Raw genomic sequence first — 18,904 nt, 5'->3', positions numbered from 1 at the left:
TTTATTACGTAATGTAAGTAGAATATATCTAATCTAGAAAAAAATAAAAATTATAAAAATGTAGTCGTAAATTAATATTTTCTAGCATTAGTCGCCGCCGAAAATTAAGTAGTATATATTACGAGATACGGTATAAGAAATATATACCCTCATCGGTTATTTGAAGACGAAGACTATGTTGGATAATATGTTAATTGATAATCGTACATCGGTTAAAAGTGTGTTACTTAGATCGGTGTGGATGTGGCTACATAGAATTATAAGACCATTTATGTAACTTTTGACAAGGCCTGTTATTGGATAGGTGATAAAGAAAACGTTAATTTCATTTAAATAACAAATGAGAGTAACTATATTAAAAACGACTACATATTATGTATTAAAGGGAAAGTAGGAAACATTATATTATTCATAATTATGGAGTGTCGCACTACAAAAGAACTAAAACAAACGAAAAACTTTTTTATTTTCGTGAGCGTGACGGCTACTCTTGTCACTCGCCAGACGTCATACTTTACTAGTGTGCGTGTACATAGTGGAAAACTTTTAAAAAAAAGTGACTTGAAGTTTATAATTCTTATACCGTATCATAAACAATGAGCGTCTTCGATTTGACAGTTGTTTGTGTATTGTCAATGTCGTTGGAATTGAAAATTTTGATACTTGAAACTAAGGGTCAAAGTAGCAGTGCGTACTGCGTACTCTTCACAAAAACAATCTGTAATTTAAAACAAAGGAAAGATAATTTTGCGTTCGTGTTTAACAGCTTATCTATCTTTAATTGTTAATGTTCAGTAGAGGAATTCCACAAGAATATTTGTTGCGAAGGTTACAAAAGTGCCCGCTTATCGAGAACATGTAGTGACAGTAAAGTAACTTAAAAAAAATGACTTTTTTTTTTTTATATATTAAAATATTTTAATTAATTTATTTATATTTTATTTTAATTCACATTATAAATAGATAGAAGTATATTATTTAAAATGGATAAAGTATAATTAAAACTCAAAAATATGAGATCGTATTTTGTTTGTATACAAAAAAACACATATGTATGTGATGGAATGCTCTTTAATCATTGGGCAGCGTCCGATACTGTGAAGACTGGTGTTAATAAATATTTATATGGAATAATTGTTTATTTTTTAATATTTTTATCAAAAAAATTTAAGAGTATTTGGAGTACCTTCTGGAGAAGCCTTCCTACTTAGTAGAATTTAGAAGTAAGATTGGACCTAATTTCATCACTCTAACTCTTTGGTAAGCACAAATATGGCAGAATATTAAAACTAGAATCCTAAAAAAATATTTTTGCTATGCCAATGTAATTTTTTATTAGATATTTAATGTTTGGATCATATATTTTCGGTGCTTTACTCAATGAAACCAACAAAGTACAAACAAGTTTCCGTTAAATATTATTTCAAATTAAAATACAACGTTTATCAGTATTAATCTACTTCAATATTGAATATAATATAACAAGGGGTTGTATAGGGGATGAAAATAAAACACATAATCACAAGCATTGGAATGTTTACAATTGCAACGACAGTCCTTACAATATCATGGATGTTGGTTACAAGCCTCGTCTTGAAAGACAGTCTCACTTTGCCTCGGGGTCAATTCAATTAAAATATCTCCTCTATCAATAAATAATATATCTGGAATCATCTACTCAACCCTTTCGTTGAAATCACAACCTTACAACGCCCTCAAGCTAGGAATGAAACGTTTCGCCTTGGCCGAATGGAATCAAATAAAACAAAAAAAAAAATAGGCCTGACAGTTGACACCTGACAGCTGTCGTGTAAAAGCACAAAGCAAGACCACCTTTCTTCAGCCTCAGTCCGAAGCTTTTTTTTTACACAAATACAAAAACATTGCATAAAATATTCGGTTAATACATACATAGATATTACATGACGTGACCTAATAGACAACACATAAAAATCGTATTTTTATATAAACGACACAATATAGAAACGAAGTTTTCACTTTGTGCTTCCTACTTAATTACATATAGTTAACATTACACATATAACTACTCTACGTTTTATATGAAATCTATTATGGTATAAAATACTATGTACTTTTAGTATTACATATAGTATGGATTTAAAATATAGATTAGATAGTTTAATATTTCACCTGTGAGGGAGGAGAAGGGGGGTGGGTCGGGATACTTTATAAAATCTAATGTTTAATTTTTTCTTGAAATATAATAGTAATAAGTACAGACCTTACGAACTAATACGATAGTTTTTATTATATGACATGTAAGATTGTTTTAGATATATATATTTGAATATGTATATACGAGTGATGCAATGCTGTTAACACGCTTATGACCTTACTTATAGTCAAATGAGATAGCCGTACATGCTTTAAAAACAAACACAAGTGTGGCCATACCTTAACAAAGGGATCTTGTGATCGACATTGCTTCACTGCTGAAATCATAAAGAACGCTTTTATCGAATCCACCACGTCATATAAAAATACCATCGCTATATACTTTGGGTTATACTAAATGACATTCTCGAAATATCTAGCTATCGAAATAAATTATAACTATGGTAGAATCCATCACATATCCGGCAAGATATACCTCACGCCTTATATTATTGCACTTAATTATCTATAAAATAAATGATATGCCAAAACCTAGCCTACGTTTATTAGTGCATTCCGTTTTTATACGTCCAAATTGTAAAGAAGTATTGGAAATATCGAAGTAGATTAGTAGGTTTTTTGAAAGACTTTATAATTAGGGAAAACAAAAAGACATAAATGCATGACGTCACAAGAGAACGTGAGGCCGTTTGCCTTCACGATATAAGTTTTTTTTTTTTACATTAACATTTTGTACATATTAAACTAAAATGCACTAAAATTATGACAATAGTGAATATTTAATGTTTTTTTTTTAAAACTAAGACCTTCTTGACAGTAGTCTTAGAACTTTGTCTTTTAAATCGTCTTTCATGTTAAAAGTCTTATGTAAAATATTTATCAAAGACTATGAAAGATTTTAATTTTTTTTAATTTTTAATATAAATTTACAGATAAACCAAGTTGATCGTATAATTTTAAACCTTAAGTACAATACCAAATTTGAAAAAAACGTACCAAATAAAAAAAATAAGTACAACGCTAATGATACATAAAAAACACAATATTATGAATCGAACAACGCAAACAAAATATCAAAGAAAACACATCTTAAAACTAAATTACTTATTATTATGATAATATTACAACAAATTATGTTGCGATACGTATTTTAAAAATTCATTCATTCTTGGACGTTTATATCATTACAGTAAGATACAATATCGGAAGGGTTGCCATTTAAAAGGGATGAATCATAAAGTTCTCCCATGAACCAAATTAATGAATCAAGTGTCATTCGTTTGACGTGTATTTGACAGTTAAAAATCCGGCCTTCGAAAAAAATACAACAATAAACATAAATTTGTAACGGCGTGAAATTTATTAAAAAAAATATTTTCATATTTATTTAGACTAAAGTCAAAAATTCTGCGAAATTATATGTAATATTTTTAATGATATTTGTTTGTAATGAATAAAATGAAAGATCCTTCGCCATTTCAAAGTTACATCTGGTTGGTCAAGAGCCTTTTTGGAGCGACACAATCTTTATGAAGTAGTTCATGATTTAACATAACGTAGAGATAAATTGTTAAATTTTTCTTTTCATTTGGTTACATAAAATAATTCGAAACAAATTAATTTAAAGATTAAATAAACACCTACGTGTAGTCCCATGCACTTTGACGAGTCAATATTATATAAATACTCAATAAATACGAATGGCAACCCTGATCACCAAATATCATAGTTTAATTCATAGTAATATGAAACGAAGCAGCCACAGAATAAAAATACAATGAAACGATTTTGGTTTGAAAAATTTTGGCATTCGCGGTGGTACACCAATGTTTTCAGTCTTAATATTTATAAAGGATAATCTGCTCGATAATATTTTTACTGCAATACAACAGATTGTTGATAAAATGAGATAGTCACGCCTTCGCACGAATTATTCGAGCCATATTATAAACTGACAAGGACAAGACTATACAAACCGTTTAAGAAAGAACGAGAGAAAATTTCGCTACCGTATGGGAATGCAACGGTGTGCTTAAGGATCGAAAGGTTGATAACCCGCAAAATTGAACGAAAGAGTTTTTAACCACAAATATTTAATGGAATAAAAATATTCTGCCTTAAAGCATAGTTTTTGTTTTTAAAATTACATATACCAAAAGTTTTTTTTTTAATTCTAAAAAAATATGGTTTAAATTTAAATGGGAATAAATTTAAACTATGATTAAAACAAATAAGACATATTATATAATGTTCGTATTAGCAATACGTTCAAGTTTTGGGGGAGATTAAAATGGTTTCAATGTGAAAATAGGCAAAGGATGTTTAAGGAAGTATCAATTGACATTTTTGTACATTTTGGAAGGAATTGACAAATGGAAGACAGAAGGGGAAGGGTAACGGAATTACCTATTAAAAAAAAAATACATTTTGAGCTTTTAAAAAAATATAAAGCTAAGGACTAGACTCAAACAACCAAAGGTACTTTAAGATTTTAAAATTAATTTAAAACTAAACTTTCAAAAAATATTTTTCATATTTTTCGATTGAGAGGGTTAAAATTCGAAGTTTAAAATGACTTACTTTAAATCAACGAAAATTACTACACACTTAAATAAGTACAAGTAAAGACAACAAGTCTTTACGTTTGGTATGTGAGAACTGCCAACTTCAATTTATATCTTGCCAACTTGGAACTGAGAACTTATTTATTTCATTTATTTACTGATTTTATATAAAAATAAACGAATATTGCGATACAATGTAGCGATGTGTCCGTTTGTAATTATATCAATCGTTAATGTATAATCAGTCTGTTTATTTTCGACTACATATTTTTTTTATTTCCGAATAAAAGTACAATCAGCAACAAAAGTTACAAAATTTATTAATTTTGAAGACAATCTTACAATTACAATCAGACAAGATAAGACTTAAATATGAATCCTTAAAATTCGATAATAAATAATAATTCTTACGTCAATAATTATATCTGATACAATTGTCTGTGCAACTGTACGTATTATTCTATTAATATATAATCTGTTAAGTTGCGAATACTTAAAGTTAACGCAATTTTTATGCACAAAAAACAAACAAAAAAGAAATGTATTACAATATTTAAAGAAACTGCCTGACATTCAATACGTATTATGTATATGCATTTCAATTTGAACTTTAATCCCCTGCAATAAGGATCAATATGATTAAGGGTAACATGTAAGTTTATAGCAGTTATAAATAAAAAACGAGCCTATACGAAATACCAAGTTAATTTTTTAACAAGATGATTGGTATATAACCCAAGGTCGCTTCAACAACAAACTACTGTGATTTTTTATAAAATTACGTATACTTTAGAGCTATGTGCGCGGGTAATAGTGACCCGTACGAGCCGGGAGCGGAGGCGGTATGTCCTGCAATAAATTAGTTCATTAATTATCATTTATACCAATTACCAAGCAATAAGTTTTATCTTTTGTAACCAATTACAACAATTTACCAATAATTAAATCTTTTTGAAAAAAATATATAAGTATTTTTTGCTGCCTACAGTTTTAGGCAAAGGTTTGGTACTTTTTACGTTTGAAATTTAGAAAATAATTTTGATAAAAAAAAATAGTTATATTTATTTTGTGAACAGTACAGTTATAAGCTTAAGTCAAACAAATAAAAAAAAGAAACAATATATGGAAAAAAGTGCAAAACAAAACAAACACAAGTGAAACCAACCTCAAACACTACTTATGACGTAATAACACTAGGTGGCAAGTTCTGAAATAAAAATAGCGAAATATTTAGCGAAACATAAAATATTAACTGAATATTAAATATATATAATAATAAAATTTCTTTAACACTATGTCAAACTATACAGGCTGTTGGAAAATTCAATGAATACGAATTTTGTTGGATATGTTTTAAAAAAAAAAACACTAAAATTTGTAAATCTGAAATCTCGGTACATAAAAATGTAGTATTCTTTTTTTTAGAATAGTTATATCTTCAAAAAAAATTACATTAATTTATGTTTTCGAGGCAAGCATAGTATGACCTATCATTGTATACTGAATACACCTGTACAAATATATATCTACTAAGCTATTATATAACACAAATTAGAAACCAAAATAAGAATTGAAAATATATAAAAAAAATAACTAAACGAACTTACGTAATAAACAAGCAAATGCACAAAAAAAAAAAAAAAAACTAATAAACTTTAACACACAAACCATAATCTACTTTAATTCCTACAAAAACGGCAATTATAATATGACACATAATATCTTACATTTGAAATAAAAAATGAACTCTAATACTTGCGCAATAAAGTTTAATTTTACCTGAACATTGTTGTCGTGTATGTAGTGCCGTGGAAGCTGCGGTCGCGGCATTGGTTCATCGCTGTCTTCATCTTCTTCGAAATCTGTAATTATTTAAACATGATTTTATGATTACCTTTTTTACAGATAATCTTATATATTCTTAAAACTTTTATTTTGCATTATAAATTTTTTTTTTTAATTCGATAAAATTATCCGAATATATTCTTCTATTATTATCTTTTTCAAGGATGATTATGGTGACCTTTACATATACATATATATATATATATAGATAGATATATGGATGAAATTCTCACGTGTCACATTATAAAAACGGTTTAATTGTGTTCTACAATATTATTGCCTGAACGATCTTAGTGGTTAAATCCAAATCGAACTAGTTTTAATTAGTCGTTTAAAAACAGAAATATGTAAGCAAATATCATGTAATAATATATATATATATATATAAGTAATATGATTAATTGAATCCGACACAAACTGACTGAGCGAATCAAGTGCAGACAATAAACCCAAATATTTGCCTTATAAGACTTGTTTGAAGTATAATTCACAGTTAAAGAGTCCGGCTACTGAAAGAATATATTTCTGACATCTGTCAGGTCATGACTAAATGTAAAATTGTTTTATTAATTAGTTACAATTATATTTAGTGCAATATTATAGGATTAAGTTTATTTATTTATGCAGTTTTTAATGATATTCATTACTAGGGAAAATAAATGATAATATTTTTATCTTAAATCCTACGCCATTTCAAAGTTACATAGTCTAATTAATCTTGGTCCTTTCTTGGACGCACTCTCTCAACGACCGGACATTAATACAAATACGAACTCATTAATAATATTTAAGCATGCATTATTTATTATTATTCATGCACTTGTAAAAAAATATTTAATATTTCTTTAAAATGGGCTCTGAAAAATGTAAATATTCAAAACAAAAAATATATATACTCAGCAATATACATATATAAGACTAGCTGATCCGCGCGACGCAGCCTTAATGCTCCTTCCACGTAGAATTATGTTATGATAGTCAATAACTTTCTCAATAAATGTTCTAGCAGTTTAGCTAGTAACATGTTACACATAAATATTTAATGACAAAATGGATTCTATCTAAATACTAATAAAGGTTATAGTGCAAATGAATCTACAGAAATAATTTCCCAAGACTAACCTTGAAACTGAAAACTTTAGTTGTATTCAAATGAAACTTACCCCGTCTCTTCCTAGCCTCCAACCCTCCTTTGACTGTATCCTCTGTGTCTGAACCCTCTGCAAAACATTTAGCAACATAAAACGACTAAACACACATTCATATAACTTTGCTCAATGAAAATACATGTGATAAATAACTTCTAAACATTATATTGATACGTGTAGACTAATTTGTATCGAGTAACATCATTAGAATATAAAAAAAGTTTAATAAAAAGTAATTCGAAAATATGTCACAATTTTTAAAATCAGATTGTATATAAAATCTGCTATCGTAATTTTGGTGTTTAATTTTTTTAGTGAAAAAATGTTTTTTTTATATATGAAACAAAGTTTACAAAAAAACGCCTGTAAAAGATGGCGTCAATGTTCTAAGGGTGTCGATAAAACATGCATAAAAATTTTCAAATGCATGCCATGTCACCATCATTACAGAACAGTAGAAACTGGTAAACCATGCAAAACTCCTAAACACTATTTTGAAAAGAAAACATCTGACATGTATTTAAAAAAAACCAAGTTTTTAAACTCACCCGAATTAAGTTCTCGAACTAAAGTCGACATAGCGTTCGTTACTGAATCCGCGGCGTACAGCAGATCGCTTCGTAGACTTCTGTTGTCTATGCCCACTGAAAATAATATATATTGTACGAATATTGAAAAGGCTCAGGCTAGAGCATGTACGTCTTAAGGCTCTACGGTGAAGAAAATCAAAGGAAGGATTGAAATGAGAAGAAAAGGCAACCTAACAGTAAGTGGTCACCACCTTTATGGGGCCCATAGATATTGGCGCCGTAAAAGATTTAAACCTTGGGAACTAAGTCGTTATGTCCCTTGTACCAGTTACAGTAGATCCCTTCCCCTTCAAACTGGAAACAACAATACCTGTGGTATTGTTGTTTGGCGGTAATATATGATGAGGTGGTGGTACCTACCTGGTGTTTGCGCTAAGCCCTACCACCAAATAATATTTGCACGTGCCGGATGAAATTATATTATATGTCTATTCTTCAACATTGTTTAAATTCATAATTATCAAGATTGAATGAGATCTTTACCCAGTAGTACTGGTTGTAGTACTGGCCGTTTCTTTACTTTTTAAGTTTAATTGAAGGACAAATAGACTTTCACCTAGACGTAGGTAGTTGAGACATTTTTTTACAACATTTAAAAATACTTGTTATTATATATTTACATAAATGTATCGGTATTCGGTACTCACTCGTAGTAGGTCGTTGGTTCTGATGAAAACCTCTAGGATCTCCTCCCATTGATTCCATCGCGCCTGTTTGGTTAAATTTGTATTATTTACTAATTTGAAAAGATTTTCTTAATAAACACACACACAACACATACTAATTTGAACTGTAAAAGTTTAGTATCTCCGACACGATTACAATGCGATATCTAAGATGTTACTTATAATAAAATTACTTTAGTTCAATCGAAGCAGCTCTACAAAAAATGTCTTTCGGAAGTAACCATTTTTTGTAGAGCTGTCAATGGTAACAACCCATCCAGAAAGCGTCCTCCACAAAAAAGTATTTATTCACTTTAAAAACTTTATGCACATTATCATCGGTGCTGTAAGAAATATTAACCATTTCTTAAACAGTGACAGCGTCGTCAACCTTGAGAACCAAGAGGTTATATCGCTTTTGTCTGTAATTATGTCTAAATTGATGTGTGTCGGTAAAATCGACCACTATTAATACATTTTCATTATTAAATTTAAGATTGACGGTTAGATAAAAAGGCGCGCGGCAGCCAGCGCGGCAGCCAGCGCGGCCGGCCGCAGCGCTCGGGTACGCACCGAGGCTGTGCGTCATGTCGATGCGCTCGCGCTCGCCCAGCGACGGCGTCTGCGGCGCGCTGCGCACGGCGCCGCGCGACACGGGCTCCCTGCGCGGACAAGTGTGCACTTCAGACTGTGGCCTGTGGCGCGCACGGCGGGGGGGGGGGGGGGGGGGATTATACGTAATCGATAACAATTTGATCATATTCGATATTATAATTGAATATTGAGATTCTGACAAAAACTTTATTTTCTTTAAAGAAAGTAAAGAAAATACATACGTATTACTGTTTTGAAACGAAAGATGGTCTTAAGATAATTAATCGGAGACATTTTCTTGTACGCTTAAATGTATGTGCTAACAGAGATACTCTATTATTTTCGCACTCAAATAATGCGATCACACGACATCTTTTGTGTAAGTATATAGAAATTAGATTACCTCTCCGAATAGATAATTCACATGTCCTACCTCTCTGGCGCGGAAGGCTGCGGTTGTGATCCAGGCAGCGGAGGACTTTTCGTCGATCGCGGAGATGAATTCGGTGTTGATCTGGGACTGGACTGCTGGGTCTAATGCAGATAAATAAAACTCTATTATAAAATATTTAATACATAATACAAGTTTTGCTGCACCCGTAAATGTCTCCCTACTGGGATAAGTTTTTACATGTGTTCAATCATTCTCAAGAGACTGGTCAACTGCGACACATTTTATAAGAGATAATATTTATAATAGAACAAAATGTATGCATTAGTTACCTTAAGCATCCTCATAAGACCTTCCAGTTGGTGCATGAGGTGCTTCCTGGATTCCTGCAGCGAGGACAGGTGTCCCTCCAGCTCGTCCTTGCGCTGGCGGAGCGCCCGCAGCTCGGACACGAGGGGCGGGGCGGAGCCCGGGCCGCCGACCGCTTCCGCTTCTTGTTGCCGTCTGACAAGGTTCACACACATTTGATATCTATTATTACCAGAAATATAATAATATTGAAGATTTAGCTGTGAACTTTTATAAAATCAACGGATACGATTCCTGGCTATGCGAAGATTTTTCAAAAACGTGACATTTTTAGATAATACTTATATTTTTAGATTTGATTCCACTATTAAAAATAAAATCCTCTGAATGTCTTAAAGTTGGCAAAAGCTAACTAAAATTTCAATAGTCACCAGTGATCCTTAAAATTTGGATTGTAACACCAAAGGCAAAGGCAACAAGGTGTCAGAAGTGTTTCTTGGTTAATTAATCAAGCAGGCAGTCTAGCAAATGGACCGTTCATAGAAATTGGCGCTTTAAGAAATTTAACTATTCCTTACAGCGCCAATCTTTGCAACCAACCTTGGGAACTGCGATTTGCCTGTACATATTACTCGACTTAGTATATTACACTGGCTCAATCACCCTTCAAACCAGAACGCAAAAATACTTCGTATTGCACTAAGTTGAACGGATTACTTATTTAAGAGAAGAAATAAGGATTAAAAATTTGGGAAGCACCTTAAACGAGCGATCTCTCTCATTATCTCCCGGTTCTTGGCCTCGAGCTGCGATATCAGCTCGCGTTGCTGTCTCGCCGCGTCCACTTCTGAACCCTCCGATGATGAACGGCCCTGAAAACGGCGTGAATTTAATAAACATGACCAATTCCAAGTATTTCTGAGCGACATGCTATTAAAATGCGGCGAAAATATATTTAACAAGCTTTTTTTTTGGAAACAGTATTAGTTTATAACATCTGTTTGATTAATTTTGAAGATTTGTGACGCAGATTTAGTCCAGTTTGAAAGGCACACCAAAATCCAGGCATTCCTTTAACTAAGAGTATATCACACACAAACATACACATATATGTAGTAAATTCTTACCAATTCTGGTGTCAGAGAAGCCGACCTGCCGGCTCTTGGCTGCGACGAAGTAAAATATTAAAAATCATTTTTGAATTAAAATTAAAAAAAAAAAAAATTTAGTAAACAGGTAACACAGGCAGGCGAACACGTGATATTAAGTGGTCACGACCGCCTACAACCATAGATGAAGACATTCTCTTGACCGCCTTCGGCCACGGCGGTCATTCTCTACAGGACAGTATGTGCACAGACACGAGTACATCCTCTCTTCTATAACTCTTGTCATAATTGAATAGCAAGGGAAATCTTACATGACATGATAAAGTTCAAGCGTTGGACCAACAGCTCAACCGAATTCTAACACCAAGCTGCGACTGAGATTTGTCCCGATCTGTTCTGGATCAGTTTTCTGGCGCTTTATAAGCCACAAATGAGACAGTTAGCCCTAACCATTTCAACATCACATTGATGGTAGGATAACTAATGGGGATAACTAATGGGGAGTGGTTGATCAGTTTGTACAAAGGCCTACAGCATAGTATAATTTTTTTTCGTCTAAACTTGTATACTACACCTTTTTTTTAGTTCTTATAGTTTAGTTTCAATCAATCGCTACCCCGTGCTACAATTATGTAATTTGATTGGTCGCTTTAAATTAATTTCGTTATGACAGACTTTTCCAATCGACCCACAATATGTCAACTTGTATTATTGCAACAAAACCATGAAACGGCAAAGCGTAGTAAGTCATACATTATTAGTTAGAAAATATAAATTATCACAAAATGATTTTACTGTTATTTATGAATCTGATGAGTTATACATATTTACCATGGTGCGGTTTTCGTGTGCCAATCTAGCCGCGTATCTCGCTATGAGGCGATGTTCATCGTCGACGCCGCGGGTCAGATGTTCCGCTATACCTGAATAGAAGTATTATACGAGTTACACAAATTGTTCATCCATAACTCCGCGTTCAACGTTACTACTCCGTCCTCGTGGGTTGAACGCGATCTGTGTATTAATTCTGGTTCAAGCCGGTTCTTTAGTGTTCACTTTACCTAAACCTACCCTCTGTGGAATCATGCCCCTCCTGGATCCGGATTGGCCGTTTTTAAATTAGATGGTCCGTTTATTAACAGACTAACTAGATTATGCTTGATCTTAATTAAAATAAATAAAAACAATGAAATTAGTTTAAAGATACTTTTGTCAACAAATATTTCGAGATGAGCTGAAAAATTGATTTAGAATGATCAGCATGAGTTAGAAGCAAGTAGGACTCACTGCGATGCGTGGACCTGGAGGAGCGGCTGTCGAGCGAGCCCGTGTTGACGTACCCGCCCGCGTACTCCGGGAACCCGTTGTGGGCCGGCACCGGGGACGGCGGACTGTGGGGGAGGGATTAGTTGGTGTTTAGTTCGTAAGCATTTAATTCGTTTATCGCCATCATTATAATACTATTATTACAACACATTTGCTGCTGTGCAAATTTTATATTTAAATACGACAGTAAAAATCACTTGCATCCTAATACAACAATAAGTACAAATGTAAATAGACACGAGAGCTCACACGATGTGGCTGAGGTTGAGGGTCCGCTCGGGCTGGTCGGGGTAGCGCGGCAGCTGCGGGCGCGCTCGCTCGGGCACGCAGCGGAACGACTTGCGGAGCGTCGCGCCGATCTGCTTCGACGGAGATTTCTGCAATGCAATGTTATACAATTATTGTCAGCATTCTATTATATATTATTGCTTCAAAGTAACATTTAAATAGAAACACTGAAAATAATAGAAGCTTGTACAATGTTGCATCGGTCGGACGGTAGGGACGCGAATAACAGGCAGTAACTGCTACAAATATCAATTACAAAAATCCTTACTAAAGATTATTGTTAAGTTGTTGTTACGAACGGTTCTTTTCGTTTGGGTCTCTTTGGCTAGTGGTTGGGGTCTCTTTAGCTGGTATAACACTTTTTAGAAAAATAAGTCAAAAAAAAAATTGAATTCTAATTTGAATTACACATTCCATCGTTCCATCGACTGTTATATATTTTATATTTTCTGTTTCTCCTCACTAGCACGTCTGTCAAAAAGATCAAGCTAACTTGAACACATACTATTATTGTAGTAAAATTATTTCTGTATGCGGATCTATGTAAAAGAAATATAGAAACCGACCGTAATTTTCGCACTGTATTTACTATTTGAATCACTAAACGACTGTGTCTACGTCTGGTAACATTCTCGCTTTAATCGTGACGCCGTTTTGCGACCAAAACAAGGCTAGGATTTGCCGCCTTTTGTTACTGCAAAGTACAGAATAGAGGCCCATGGCGCACTACACAAGTAAGACTCGGCAACGACGAGTATATCATTTAACGAGAAGTAGTCCGCTAAGTTGCAGTACCACACTGAACTGCAGTTCGCGAAGTGAGACAGTATAGATCGCAAAACCACTGACGACTCGATGGAAACTTGAAAGCGATTCGTACGAGAGGTCAGCATGAGTATCTATATATGTATAATACGTGTGGTATTATCATATGCTAAAACGACGTCGACAGCAAATCTCCCCGCATGAACGCTGTTACGAGATCCAAGTCATACGAAATGGTGGGCCGTAACGTCGCCAAGACTAACAATTTCTGCATATTAAATTTGATGCAGCACGGAATCTATAGCTATTTAAATGAGCTCAATGAGACAGTCCGTTTCGGCATTACCGCTACGGGATCGATATAGATCCCGCCCTTCAAGGCTTTCGAGAATACGAGAGCAGTTATCTTTTTGACGTAAACGTATACGCCAGATCGCGGCATGAAGGAATGTTGCAATTTGTTCTCTAGGTACGAGACGAAAACAAGGTACTATACCCGGAGTTATCTGGGTGCCGCTAAGGATTATTCGGCAGGATCGGTTTCACCGTCTCAACGTTAAAGTGTAGAGCATTTAAGTTAGGATTCAGGCCCCTTATGTTGCAAAAGTCCATAGCGCAGGTGGAACGGATTGCTTTATGCTGCTGCTCTTTTGTTCTGAACAGTAATGAGCTTGATAACGCCACCTGAGCAGGCATATCCAAATAGGGATATCCGAATGAAGAATGTAGAATAGTAGATAAACCAAATTGGCCACGACTCTCATATATCATGCGAAACGCGACGGATTATCTTTCACTTGATGCCGATATTTAGTGAGATAGTGGTACTTCCCGTGCGCGCCGACCACAACCAAAGAACAGCCGGGGCCCGCTAGACCGAGCAGGTACTCACGTAGGTGGCGTACTCCTTGACCTCGTGCTCGTTGCAGTGCGGCGGCGTGACGTGTCCGCGCCAGAAGCAGTCCTGGCACAGCGTGTAGGCGGCGCAGCGCGTGCAGCGGTAGCGGAAGCCCGCCAGCGAGCCGCGCCGGCACGCGCTGCACGCCAGCGGGTGCACCACTGCCGACGCGCGATGCGTTACGTTGCGCGAGGACGCTCGGTACCAATCGGGGGAAGGAGATTGGCGCCGGGTCAAATCATTTCTTACATATCCATAGTGACACCGACCTCGGGAACTGAGATGTTATGTCGCCCGTACCTTTAGTTACACTGGCTCACTCACCCCTCAAAACGGAACACAACCATACCGAGTATTACTGTTTGGCGGTAGAATATATAACTACCGCCAGGCATATGGGGTCCCAGGAGATCATCACGAAATTTAAAACATATTATTTCTGAACTAGAATTTAGAACAGTTAGTTTGGAAATGTTCAGCTTATTCTTAATTCGTCACCTTCACCCATAGACAATAGCACAATAAGAAGCAATACTTTGAAACTTTTACATAAAACAGCTCTTAGGCAGTTAAATATACTGAACTTACATAATACATTTACTAAACTTAATTTTCTATCATACCATTCTCAACGCTGGCAAGGCGGTGTAATAGGGGCAACCAAACGAGACATGGCGGTCCCGGATCTGACATCAAGGTGTCTAAGAAATCGTTCACTGTTATTTTAACATTCTGTAACAGAAAAAATACACTATTTAGATAATATATATTTTATGGTTATGTTAGGACTCCATAATAAATTTGAATCTTGTATTAAAAAAAAACATCAACAAATAAGGATTATTATTATTTAATAATTGAAGATTAAATGGTTGAAGTTAGTATACAATTATATTCATGGAGGATATGGTCCTTATCACTAGCTATTGTCCCTGCTTAGCACAGCAAAGTTACAGCTTCTGTATCCCCCCCCTTGATATTGAAATTGCCAAAAATCCTTACTCAGTTATCAGCTATTACACGACAGAAAATTTAGTACAGTTAGTACTAAATTTCCAAGTAAATCAGACCTTTAGTTTCGAAGACCTCGATGGACTTGGTGTTTTGCTTATATAATATAATTTAATTGTATTTAATTAACATACCTATAATTTGACCATCATCATAAATATAACCGATGGTATCTTTTAATTTAATTTAATCTTGACTATTCCAAATAAAGAAGAATCAGATCATTCTTGGTATGGGATCATTATTGGGTCTATTGGTAAAGTTGACAAGTTTAATTATATTTGAACAAATTCTTTACCTGATTAAATATAGATATTGCCAAGTTATCATTGTAACTAAACGACGGAGACTCATACACAGCTGCAGGGAGAGCTAGAACTTCACGTAGGTAGTCCGACAGTCTCTTCATTAACAAGTGCCCGTTGCCATCGGACAGTTGAGAAAATATATCTGAAAAATAATTATACAGTTATCAATACTGGAAGACCGAAAAAGCCCAGTGGAGAGATATCAATCAAATCTTAATCAAAGTTCTAAAACGATATCTACTATACTAACTTTCTATGCATGCAAAATGAACATGTATATGGATATTATAATTTTTTATTGCAATATAACGACTGCCAACTTGTGATCAATTTCAACAATTATTAAAAACAGGGAGAGCATTCAATAAAAAATACAAGTGAAAACGAAACAATTAATCCTAACAAAAACACAAACACTTCAAGCTCATTTATTTAATTTTTATTTTTATTTAAAAATAAGTTTAAAATTAATTTGGATAAGAATAAAAATGTATATATACTACAAGTGTACAATTTGTATTTGCTACTCACATCTTAGTTTATCCATAAGTTTCCCAGCACACATGGTGGCCAATGCAACTTTAATGGAGAAAACTCTAATTTTTCCCACATTTTCTCTGCAAAAAGAAGAACAATTATTGACATCGATGAACTGATTATAACTTAACAAATAATAAGCTCATTCATCATCAAGTAAACATTACAAAATGCTTATAAAACCTTAGTCAAATATTAATGTTTAAATCTGAATATTTATAATGAACTAGCTGAAGCTGCGGCTTTACCTGCGCAAAATTTATAAAACATTACCTATAACGCATAAACAGTCACACCTAAAATTATCCCCTGGAGGGGTGAAATAAAAAAAGTAGCCTACATCTGGGGACTCAAGCTATCTGCATACCAAATTTCATCTAAATAGGTTTAAATTTTAAGAGGTAACAGACAGATTTACTTTTCCATTTATAATATATATAGTATAGATCATATTCCTATTCTATACTATTCTAGAAGATTTAATCAAACATACCCTGTACTGTATGCTGAGAGCAGCCAATTTAAAAGCAAAGCAGAACATGCTTCAACTGACACTTGATTGGCAGGTGGTAATCTTTTATTCAAGTTGTGATACAATGACGACACAAGAGTCTCCAATCTGGTGACATTGACGCAGGCAGTCGGTTCTAGAGTATTGAGTGCATTTTCCCGAAAGGCTTCTATTACATTCCATATATCTATTGCATGTACTGTAAAATACAAAACGAATAATTATAAGTATAAAATAATGACCCACTGCTGGGTTAAAGCCTTCTATCCTCGTGATGAGAAGGTTTTGGAACTTAATCAATCACAGTTCTCTAATGCATATATGCAGTATGTGGACACCTATGTGTAAGATTTTCATTTGATTTAAACAGATTTCTTCAATGTATTTTAACATAATTTGGTACATTTTGTGGCATGTTCATCATAAGATTTGTTTAAATGATTACAAGGGTAAGTGATTTTATATGTAAAAAATTATAAATACATTCAATTCAATTCTTAGTGTAATGGCTTTTAGTTGTGCCGACAGGGCACAGATTTGATAAATACATAATGATATAACGTGATAAAAGATTGACAGGCAATAGAATAAGCCCCATGGCTTGTAGTACTACCATGTAATAGATAATTACTTCTGCTGTAGAGATTTTCAAAATGTATTAGGTATATCCCTTGTATTTATAACTCCAGGACCTCTCTCACATATCAATGAAGAACACAGTACTACAAATTGATGTTTAGTAGTAGAATAATGAATGAGAGCAGCAAAAAATGGCCATTATAAAACTACTTTATTTAATTTTTGGCATTGTATAAGAAATTATATTTGATGTAATTATATTTATATTGTATTATATACACACTCACAGTTACACTTCTTTTGGACAAAGCGGAGTTTGCACGCTGTTCTATAAGATGCAAATCTTATAAGGTCAAAGTTCTGGTCCCTCATTTCTTGGAGTAGCTGTGAACGAGGGTCTAAGGGCCCACTGCCCACGGGGATTGGGGGCATTACACCCATACTCTCACGTTCTAGTGACATGGTAACCTTAAAACAATTTATACAATAATAATTTTTATTATACTATTAGAGTAAATACATTTTTATCTTAAACAAATTGTCTAAGTGTGTATATTAATAAAAAGGTTGTATTTTTGTTGTGGTTTTTCTATAAAAAACAATTAATATTCAGGTAGAAATTTTTTTGATAATTGTGTAGGTACACAATATTTGCTTTTAAATAATATTATATAAATACATTCTTTATTGAAAATAATAACATGTAAAAATTACAGTGTATTATCTTTTGTTTCGTAATAAGAATTGAATAAATATGTTTAAACTACCATTTCGTAATCATATATTCAAGTATTGCTTCTTTTCTCTAATGAATATTATAAAACTACTTCACATAATTTCTTTTTATTATGAATATTATTTCGATGAATTTCCCATAATTACCATTTCATGAATTTTTGGATAAACAACTTATAAAGTATTATAGTATGCTAGTTTTTTTACAAGACAACGTACAAATTTTAAATGTTATAGTTCAATAACATTTAGGACATTTTATCGTTAAATATTATTAAAATCAATCTAAATTATTGTATAAAATTAAAGCAAATACTTACTTCTTACTATCTCATCACTTTGTCAGAAAATTAGTCACAAATCAGAGGAAAATATAGAAGTTATTTACTTATATCGATTATATAGAAATGAGTAAGAATTAAAGTTTCGCGAAAGATGGTTTAACTACACATTAAGTACACAAATTATATCTCTCAACACACACTTTTCCAAAAGGTCACTCAAATTTGATATATTTTTATAAAATATGCAATGTTTAATTTAATTCTGAAATAAAGTCATCAATGGTACTATGAATGTGAAATGACAAGTCTGC

The 18,904-nt window shown here is 33.3% G+C and overlaps 1 protein-coding gene across 4 annotated transcripts in view; it reads right to left on the bottom strand.

Annotated features, from left to right (window-relative positions):
* LOC113403119 (dystrobrevin beta) overlaps positions 1-18,899 on the bottom strand; it is a 170,224-nt gene extending 151,325 nt beyond the window's left edge. The window contains exons 1-21 of one of the 4 annotated variants that reach the window (XM_026643567.2): positions 18,630-18,899; positions 17,862-18,042; positions 16,978-17,194; positions 16,479-16,564; positions 15,938-16,089; positions 15,252-15,360; positions 14,623-14,789; positions 12,927-13,054; positions 12,639-12,742; positions 12,183-12,274; positions 11,370-11,408; positions 11,002-11,114; positions 10,266-10,437; positions 9,976-10,076; positions 9,522-9,610; positions 8,931-8,993; positions 8,242-8,337; positions 7,709-7,765; positions 6,480-6,562; positions 5,866-5,907; positions 3,527-5,549 (exon numbers count right to left, since the gene is read on the bottom strand). In XM_026643567.2, the coding sequence (XP_026499352.1) occupies positions 5,878-5,907; positions 6,480-6,562; positions 7,709-7,765; positions 8,242-8,337; positions 8,931-8,993; positions 9,522-9,610; positions 9,976-10,076; positions 10,266-10,437; positions 11,002-11,114; positions 11,370-11,408; positions 12,183-12,274; positions 12,639-12,742; positions 12,927-13,054; positions 14,623-14,789; positions 15,252-15,360; positions 15,938-16,089; positions 16,479-16,564; positions 16,978-17,194; positions 17,862-18,036 (2,073 nt within the window). In that variant the 5' untranslated portion in view covers positions 18,037-18,042; positions 18,630-18,899 and the 3' untranslated portion in view covers positions 3,527-5,549; positions 5,866-5,877. Of the gene's footprint in view, positions 1-3,526; positions 5,550-5,865; positions 5,908-6,479; positions 6,563-7,708; positions 7,766-8,241; positions 8,338-8,930; positions 8,994-9,521; positions 9,611-9,975; positions 10,077-10,265; positions 10,438-11,001; positions 11,115-11,369; positions 11,409-12,182; positions 12,275-12,638; positions 12,743-12,926; positions 13,055-14,622; positions 14,790-15,251; positions 15,361-15,937; positions 16,090-16,478; positions 16,565-16,977; positions 17,195-17,861; positions 18,043-18,629 lie in introns of those variants that run through there. The other 3 variants (XR_010309673.1, XM_064219035.1, XM_064219036.1) reach the window with 3 other exon arrangements.
* Positions 18,900-18,904: the final 5 nt, after the last annotated feature.

Source organism: Vanessa tameamea, chromosome 25 (assembly GCF_037043105.1).
Source record: "Vanessa tameamea isolate UH-Manoa-2023 chromosome 25, ilVanTame1 primary haplotype, whole genome shotgun sequence".
Classification (NCBI taxonomy): domain Eukaryota; kingdom Metazoa; phylum Arthropoda; class Insecta; order Lepidoptera; family Nymphalidae; genus Vanessa; species Vanessa tameamea.
Note: the sequence above shows the minus strand (reverse complement) of the source record. Positions and strands in the feature narration are given on the sequence as shown.